We start from the raw sequence: 9,838 nt of genomic DNA, 5'->3' as shown, positions 1-9,838 counted from the left end.
CTATGATGGATTATAAACTGCTGCGCAAGAGACAGAGACCGGAGACGGTACGTAAGTAGCTCCTTTCAATGAACTGCGTGCACATTGTTTCCGTCGGCGAGCAAGCTTGAATGAGCCAGCTAGAGACGTGTGTTAACATCTTCATAGCTGGCTGATGGCTGTCTGTTAGCCGTTAGCCATTAGCAGGCTGTCCCCCTCAGAAAAACAACCTACATACAGTAAGTGGACTGTGAGGGCATCTTATTACGAACCATATTCGCGTTTTCTGGCAGCGACCTCTAGTGGCTGTAGTGATTATTACCTCAGCAAAGGAGGAAGTCACACAAAGTAGCATAAAGGACAACAAGTCTGTGTAGGGCGGAGGTCTTGTATGGATGGATGGATGGATGAGTTAAACAAGTGCAGGACTTTCACCCAGGAGACTGCTATTTGTGTCCAGTGTCCATAACTGAAGTGACAAAAGTGCAATAGTTATTTCATCCCGAATCACGATGTTTTCCTAAACCCAACCAAGTACTTTTCTTGCCTTAGCCTAACCATCTGCCAGTGTATGATGAAGGTCCGTATGTGGCTACGAGTTTTTCACACTACCTGTAAAATCTGGTTCATAAATGTGAAAAGATTTGAGGAAAAAGGGCGAGAGACCAGAGCGAAACAACTGTAAGCACTGGTTGGTGTGTGTCCATTTAAAGCTAGCTTACAGCTAATGTCTGTAGTTGGTACATTAAGCGGTTTGGACCCAAGAAACACTGACTGCACAAATGACGGAAGGTGGGAATCTAACTTCTGTCTGAACACATTTTAGTCTCCACTAACATTCAACGTAATTTGTTGTTGTTTTTTTATTGTTTCAAGCACACTCCTGCACACTGTCCAACTCAAATGTATTTTTGCAAGTTAGACAGAGTGCGGGGGTTTGCTTGCAACTTTTGATCTACTTTCGCTCCTGTGCACCTGTCTTCTCTTATAAGTTTTCAGGTTTTTTTTGTTTTGTTTTGTTTTGTTTTTTGATAAATCACATTTATCTACAAAACACCATTAAGAACATTATCCTCAGCACCAATTGTCCAAAAAAACAAAATACACAACTAGAATAATATCGTGGCATGTGTACCGGCTGTTTTCAGTTGTTGAACAGTTGGGATTCATTAAGTTCCCCTGATGGAAAACAGTTTAAATGACTGCAGAAAATAATAAAAATAAAAAAAATCTCAGACATAGAGAAACGTCATATCTAAGCAGAACATCATGACTGATTTTTAACAGCGCTATATATCAGTCTGAATCTGCTAAAAAAAAAAAAAAAAAAAACTGCTGAGAAACACAAAAATAATCCCTCACAGGCTTTAATAAGTCATACGCTCGCAGGCCCACCCAGAAAGAGTGACTGCAGCCATTTGTCTTTTTTCATAAGCTATTTTATCATCTGCTCTGTTGTGCTGCAAACGTACACACGTCCTCCCACGCTGACTCGGCCAGCTCCAGATGGAAAACGGAGCCATCTTTCCCCCCTCAGCGCCGCGACGGGCATCTCTGCGCTCTTTTCATAACAAAGATTTTCAAATGTTTTCCAGACTGGATGGCAGCAGCCGCAGCGTGGCGACTCCATCAGCATCTTGGGTAACGTCTTGGCACGGTCGGTTCACTTTCTGAAACATAAATAAGGCTGTTGGAAGGCCTGGCCTGGTGGGCGGGGGCTCCAGCTGGCCTCCTTTCCTTGCTGTCTATGGTTTCTGCCCCCCCCCCCCCCCCATAGGCCCAAATTTTTGACGGTATGGCTTCATTCTAAACTTTTGAAGCTGTCGAGCCTCATAGCCCTCTAATATCCCTGCGATAGTCCTGTCCAGACCGAACGTGTGTCTCTGGGGCAATAGATGTGATTTATGGGGCTATAAACTCAGAGAGTATTAATGAAAAGGGTCATCCGATATGTGTGTGTGGTTGCAGAGTTAAAAAAGACACTCTGAGTGAGATGAATAATGTTTTTAAAGGAGCTAAAACAGGGAGGGGAAAAAAAGGAGAAATCTGTGTTAAAAGGAAGGTTGGAAGTCAAGGTAGAGGGACAGAAAAGAGGAGGAGAAAGGGCCCGCCGAGGCTACGTCTCTCCTGGCCTGAATTACTATCATTATTGTAATGACTCTGTAATGTTTTCTTTCCTGGACCAGTAATTGTTACCAAGCCCGCTGCTCAGAGGTGCAGGTGGACAAATTGCTGCCGAGCATTACTTTCCAACAAGAGTGAGGGGAACATAATCATTTCCACCATCCCAGGCCTCAAACAAGACTTTTCCCCCCTCTTTATCCGACTTGTTGGCATTTGTGGTTGTCGTGCTCACCGAACTATGATTTTAAAAAAAAAAGAAAAGAAGAAGAAGCCACTTTAAAGCGCGCAACGACCAAAAGCCCGTTCGACGTGATTGTCCTTGAAGCCGTTTCTCACCCCGCCGTCTCCCGCAGTAAAGGTCTGGTGGCGTGCCTGCATGGTGTTTATCTAGAAATCCTCTCCACAATCATTAAAGATCTTTCTTATTTTTATGTATTTTTTTCAACGTGGAATGAATGCAGACTTTCCTGAAAACCTGCCATTCTCCCCGCGCTCCCAGCTCTCCACATGAGCCAGCGTTGTGTTGTATCCACACGTATTGACCCTTTTAAACTTCCACGCTCCATATAACCCATATGAACCCCCGCCCACCACCACCTGCGGCAAACTGTCCATGACTCTTAAAAGCGGCCAGATGTTGCTTTGAGTCTGGGATTCCTGAGCGCCCTCATGACAAGGACTCGCAGGATTGATGCAAATTAGTTTGCTGGTGCGAGAGGATTCTTTCATAGTTAGAATTAAGCTGTTAAATCTGCGAGCGAATGATGTCTCAACTTAGTTAATCTAATTCACGAGATAATGGAAATAATAAAAGTTAATTGTTGGGCTGGGAACAGTAAAGGAGACGACTTTGGAACCGTCGTGGAGAAACTATCCACCATGTTTCTCATAAAGCGTCATTTTATTGTCCTCAACCTACTTGTCTGCTTCCACTTTAGTCAGAGGGGGTTCCTACATTTCCCAGAATGCCTGTCAGCTACTCCCCCCCACCCCCAGAGGACATGTCTGGACTTGTAGCTTTCAGCAGTTTGACCCTTTAGTTAGCAGCAGTAGGAGGAGGAGATGATGACAGCTGCACCACACGCATCAGCAGGGCGAGATTTTTGAGTTTAAGAAACATTTCTCGTCACGCCTCCTCACTCAGAAGTCCACCTGCATCGCATTTGGGTCGATTTTGCGCCGCTGTCGTTTTACAAAATGACCTCTGCAATGAATCTGACACTGTGTGATTCTAGTACGGCTGCTGTCGCCGGAGACAGAAAGTGACATGAAAGATTTAGATTACCGTAACTCCTCGACCGTTTGCGCTATCGACGTAATTCACATTACGGTAATGGCAGAGAGCACTGGGGGGGAGGAGCGGGGGGGGGGCAGTTGGCAGAGGAGTTGACAAGCAGTGGATGGCGAACATTTGACAGGTGTAACGTTAGTGGAATTTGAGCAGCGTTTCAGAGGTATTTTAACGGTCATTTCTTTGTAAATAATAGTTTAATCGTGTAAATATTACATTAGTATTGTGTTTGAGCATTTTGTAGTGTATTTTTCTGTGTTTTTTGCCGCATTTTTGGGGTTTTTTTCCCCTTCGTTTTTTTCCATTCTTAGCAGTTAGCATTGTCATTTGCAATAGCAGTTTTGTAAATAGTGTTGGTAATAAAGATGTCGTGAAGATCCAGGAGGGAGAGAAAAGTCCCATCCAGATTTGTGGAGGAGGGTGGGCAGGAGCAGGAACAAGAACAGGAGAAGAGTCAGGAGGAGAAACGTTAGCCGCATCTCCTCCACAGTGAGTAACGTTAGCACACTTTACACTGGATATTTATTCCAAGCTTTATTGTGAAAATGTTCTTCTAGTGTAATTTTTCACATTGGCTTTGTCTCAAATTGCTTTACTATAACTTTTTTATTTTTAATTTACAAGTTATATTTATTACTTCTCCTATTCTTATACTTTCGAATAAATAATTTTGTTCTGGATAAATGTTATCTAATCTTATGATATATATTTATATTCTTAGAGAATCTTCTGATGATGAGCCATCAAACAGCTCTGGTACAAGGCGTGGGAGAGGCCGAAGGAGGAGAGATGCTGATGGTGCTGCTGTTGATGCGCGTAGCCGGTCACCACATCATCAGGCCTGGAAAACAGAGGCAAGACACTGGAAAGCCTAACCCAACCAGATTCACCCCCAATCGCACCCCTGGTCCGCAATCCCCTCTCACCATCGGCACCATGACGCCAGGGGAGATATTTGCACTTTTTTTCGACACCCAAGTACTCAAACTCTTATGTGCAAACACAAATAAAATTGCCCAAAAGAATTTGGAGAAGGGGAAAATGTTTGCCTGGACTGACATCACCCCGCAGGAGCTCACAAAATACCTCGGCACACTGCTTTTCATGTCTGTGTGCAGCCTCCCAAAATTGTCTGACTTCTGGAGGACTAAAAGCATTTTTCAGGTGCCATTCCCATCTACGGTCATGTCCAGAGACAGATTCAGAGCCATCTGTTCAAACTTGCACATCGGTGATCCAGAGGAGGATGCAATAAATGACCAGAAAAGGGGGACAGAGGACTATGACCCCCTGCAAAAAGTCAAACCTCTTCTGGATATAATCCGAAACACCTGCAAGAGCGTCTACCACCCAAAGCAGCACATCTCTGTGGATGAGAGGATGGTCGCTACGAAGGCAAGGATCTCAATAAAACAGAACATGAAGGCAAAGCCAACAAAGTGGGGGCTAAAGTTTTTTGTTTTAGCTGATGTAAATGGCTACACACTTGACTATAGGCTGTACACAGGGAAGGCCCACGGTGCTTCAGGGAAGGGGCTTTCTTTTGATGTGGTGTCTGAGCTGGTGAACAAAGACTACCTGGGAGAGTGACAATTTTTACACCAGCCCTCTCCTGTTCCTTCACCTGAGCCAGCAGGGGTTTGGGGCTTGTGGGACTTATAGGCAGGGCAGAGTAGGTGTCCCAACAACTCAGGAAAATGCCCTGGAGAGAAAATCAAAGAGAGACTCCATCAGGTGGATAAAAGATGGTGACTTGCTCTTTGTGAAGTGGATGGACACCAGGGAGGTCTCCCTCTGTTCCACTGTCCATCCTGTATACACAGGGGAGACCGTCCTACGGCGGCAGAAGACAGATGGTCACATTCAGAGGGTCCCTGTCCCCAGACCCACAGCTGTGGGTGAGTACAATAAGTGCATGGGGGGAGTGGACACCTCTGACCAGATGCTTGGGACAAATTCCGTGCACAGAAAGACGAGGAGATGGCCAATGACAGTTTTCCAGCACCTTTTGGACATCGCTGTGACGAACAGTTACATTGTGCACAAAGAACTCCTGATGGGGAAGCAGCAGAAGCCAATGACACGGCAGGCTTTCCAGGAGGAGCTATGTGCAAAGCTGCTGGGCGTGCCACCGACTGGTCCACCAAAGCCCCCCACCGCGGGTCATTTTCCTGTCCCCACCAGCAACAGGGAGGACACTGGGAAAAGAAAGAGGGCAAGCATGGGGAGGAAACAGTGCACTCTCTGCAAAAGGAGCACACCCTGGATGTGTGAGGAGTGCTGTGTGGGCCTCTGTCTGCAGCTGGACAGAAACTGTTTCAAAGACTTTCACTGCAACAAAAAAACGACCAGAACATGAAAAAGACAACAAGCTGTAGCATGGACAATAAAAACTGTAGACAAACCAAACTGCTTGAGAATATGTAAAATAGGTTAGATTCACTTTCTGCAATCTCTTAATGTTTTGATATGTTCATTTTCTATTGTTTATAAAGCCAAACCTGCTGAAAAATCAAATCCGCTTTTTTGTTGTTGTTGTTATTACACATTGAAAACACATGATACTGACATATACTTGCCAAGTTATGTTTCTCCTTAAAAAGGGGCAAAATAACTTACACAAAGGACATTTTCCGACACATTTATTGAAAAAAAAAAAAGACAAACAGGACCAGATGCTCTGTTATAACTATAGGAGTAAAAGGGTTGACAAAGCCTTCAAGTTGAATTCTGAGCTATTTAAACCATGTTTTCCACCGCTCAAACATTTCCTTCTGTAATCATCAGTCTGACGGAAATATCTGGGTATTACACTTGTTTGGGAATATTCTGGAAATAAGAAAAATTTGTCAAATCCCAACTTCACACTAATCTGTGTGAAAAAGAATTGCTGTTATTTGTGTGACATGTGTGAAAGTTGGGACACCGTGAGGATTCAACCAGCCTGGTTTATATACAGTGGAGCAAAACTGTAACCATTTTTAGGTCCATATTTTAGGGCAATACTACATATGTGATAACCCTTAGCTAACGTTAGCATTCAACAACCACCAGTAGGTGAATGTTAATGTTAGCTGCTGTCTAACAAAAGCTAACGGGTCATCAAATGTGCTGTACACCATGAAATGTGGCTCGATGTCTCTCCAGAGTTTCACCATCCATCATCTTTACAGTTGTTGATCAGCCTGTTTGCAGTGAAATGACAACCATTTGTCAGATTATCTTTGTTTACGCGGCTTGAAATCTGGAACAAAGAAATACCACAGTTACGCTTCCCAGCAGCAACAGCAACCTTAGCAATCTTTTGGAGTCTGGCTACCTAGCCACTGCAACTCCAATATTTGCATTGCTGCTCTGTTTTGGACTCCACAAGCTGAGGGAAATATGTTTTTTTAGCAACTAAATGCTCAACTATGTTCACCAGCTAATCACTAACTTTGTCTGTCTGCCATCTTGTGCTCGCCAGGTAGTCCACTGTTTGTTTATTGGAGCTTAAACGGTGAAAACTGCTGTCTGCTTGTAGCTAAAAACAACACGGATGTTAAGCGGTTAGCCTGAAACCTAAACAAAGCGCTCAAGGATGCTAAAATGCTCCTTAAGAAGCTGCGAAGAACTGCAGAGTCGGGTGATATTTATTTGTTAGTGTGAGAATAAAAACTCACATTACACGTGGTCATGTAAGCCGTTGTTAATGTAAAAGATGAAGAGTTAAACTGAAGGGTCGTGAATGTAAGATTTTCAACTACTGATGAATGCTGTGAAGATCCATTCATGACACGGTCATAGAAATCTTCAAGGTGCGTAGTCAAAAGCCTCAACAGAGAAGCTGTTTCCTAACAGTCACAGAAATATAGCTACACATAACCAAATCTCATCCAAGGTCTTAATTCAGTAACGCAGGAACTAGCTGCATGCTGCATTCCACTTTCAGACATTAATTCCTTTTTTTTTTTTTTTCTCCCCACCAGCGACTTTCTTTTTTAGTCCCAGATGGTGCTTCGTTGAGTCCTTTAAAGTCCTCGCAGGCGAACATACATCAAAAGGCGAATTCCACGTCTTTTGAAAGTGTTGTAATTACCAGTGTGAAGGCAGCACATATGCGGCGCACACTGCATCAATCATACAGTAACACCTGATTTTAATCACCTCGCCACGACTCCAGAGATCGTTTTGACACCCACAAAATAGCTTAAAGCTAAATGCCTGAAAGAGGAGAAGTGGGATATTAAAAACTATAATTTTCAGAGAAAAGGCACAGTGACAGCCACCAGATCGTACTGTTTATTGAAACGCATTCTCAGACATAAAAGGTTTTCAATTACTGTCAATCTGTAAACTGGGGTGTTTTCTGCACAAACCAGAGAATCACTTGTCAGTCAAACACTGGGGGTGGAGCTGTGACGTTGTCTTGGATGCGGCGTTGTTGAGGTTTGAGTTTCTGAAGGTGATGCTCTTTTCTTTGTGTGTTGGCTATCACTGCTCACGCTAATTACAATGAAACCCCAGACATTTATATTGTTGGAGCTATTATACTTTTTAGATCATTTTGAGTTGGTATTTACTTTTTTGTTTTTGTATATTTTTTATTTCAGTGAACTAAAATGTTTTCTTTTTCCTAGTTTAGTTTATTTAGTTTGTTTCAGTGAACTATTACAGCCTTACACCAGACACACATAAGCCAAAATCTCTTTTCTGGCTTCTTCAGGCTTCCGTATTAAGAGCATGACAGTCATTTTCTCACTTAGCCAACAGTTGCTGGTTCCACGCACACATTAATAAAATATGATTTACTGATACAGCTCTTCGAAACTTTTTGAAGCCTACATTATTAGCTTTTTAGCACAACAACCTGTGAACACGTTTAGATAATATCACATTATAAAACGTGATGAATTTATGTCCAATATTCACTTTTTAGACTTTAATCAGCTCTTGTGTTAGCTGCCAAATGCTTCACTATATTCGCCAGCTAGTTGCTAACTTTGCTGTTTTGTGCTGAACAGGTTGTAAACATTCTTGTCCCTAAAAACTGCCCAATCCATCTTGAAATGATGCTGAGACCAGTTCGACTGATTCAATATGTAGAAGTTGTGTGTCATAAAACAACATAATTCTAATAATTTGCTAGCATGCTAACCAGCTAGCCCCGACCCATTCTGGTTCAAATCTCCTGTGCTGAGCTGTGTAAACACCAACACTCCCCCGGTACTGAGCACTCTGCCTGGACTGCAAGCAGCACGGCTAACTGAGCTAACTAGCTAACCAACAGTACCATTATCAGCAGATAGTTCTGTTGATATGCTGCCCCCTATTTGTTTTGAGTATGAGTTCAACATGATGCTTACAGTCTTACATACTGTATAGTACATACTAAACTGTGATCATCCATGGAGTCATCACGCTACAATTTCTTTTGTCATTATTATATAAGAGAAAAAATCTTTTTCGCACCGCCAAAATCACCTCCCAGTAGTGGTAGTGTCACAATCCCGTATTTGCTTACAACACGGATAAGCTTCTTGCTTTGTTTTTACTAGCAGACCAGAACAACGTAAAACGCATCACTGTGAGACAGGAAGGAGGTACCAGAAAGGAAATAGTTAGAGCACAAGTGAACTGTCAATTTAACATTCACTGTTCGGGTATTTTTACCCCTTAACATTATGCCTTTTTAAAGGGCTCCTCTTGGTATTCACATGGATCTGACGTGCATTTTCTGCTTTGCATAATTCACATATGTTTTCATGCAGCCCCTGGCTTATTGTCTTTGGCCCTAACCCACCGCAGTGTAAGTCACAGAGCCTCACCATGCAGTATGGGAGAGACATGTTTCTGGTCAGTGACTCATGCAACATGTTGAACCATGTGAAACCACAGCTCTGTGCCCATGTGTGACTCCGCCAGGAGGCCTACAGTGCTGTCGGAGCGTGCCTTACAAGCCGTTTCCATGCTCTCTCAGCGAGCAAACTTGCAAACAGCTGCGTTTTCCATCAGAAGTGGTTTCTGGAGATGTGTTTTTTTTTTTTCTTTCCCCCTCCGTCTTCCAGAGAGGGGGGGAGAGGGGAGTGACGGGATCAGGAGGGAGATTGGGAGGCCGGGCTGCAGATAAAAGCGAGACATGCACTCGCACTCGGCGGTGGTACGGTCTGTGTACACGTTTATTAGCGACAAAGTCTTGAATCACGCAGACTAAGATTTACTGCCGGTGGAGACGACTTGAAGAAGGTCGCCATGGCCTGTGGGGCAAAACCAATCACAAGTGTTTTCTTAACTAATGAACTGTGAGATGAGTCACTTAAACTCACATTAAAGGGACGACTTTTTGGTGAGAAATGTGTCTTGTTCTGACTTCAGGTTCAGTCTTTAATGTGCGCAGTTTGTTATCTTAATGCGGGGATTTAAAAAAGCAAACACATCGTTCAATCTACTGGGCTGCCACGCCTC

At 43.4% G+C, this 9,838-nt stretch overlaps 1 protein-coding gene across 1 annotated transcript; it reads left to right on the top strand.

Annotated features, from left to right (window-relative positions):
• The first annotated feature begins 3,115 nt into the window (after positions 1–3,115).
• LOC115595281 (piggyBac transposable element-derived protein 3-like) lies at positions 3,116–5,911 on the top strand. Its single transcript, XM_030439531.1, has 2 exons — positions 3,116–3,883; positions 4,116–5,911. The coding sequence occupies exon 2, from the start codon at positions 4,127–4,129 to the stop codon at positions 4,982–4,984; it is 858 nt and encodes a 285-aa protein (XP_030295391.1). The 5' UTR covers positions 3,116–3,883; positions 4,116–4,126; the 3' UTR covers positions 4,985–5,911.
• Positions 5,912–9,838: the final 3,927 nt, after the last annotated feature.

Source organism: Sparus aurata, chromosome 14 (genome assembly GCF_900880675.1).
Source record: "Sparus aurata chromosome 14, fSpaAur1.1, whole genome shotgun sequence".
Classification (NCBI taxonomy): domain Eukaryota; kingdom Metazoa; phylum Chordata; class Actinopteri; order Spariformes; family Sparidae; genus Sparus; species Sparus aurata.
Note: the sequence above shows the minus strand (reverse complement) of the source record. Positions and strands in the feature narration are given on the sequence as shown.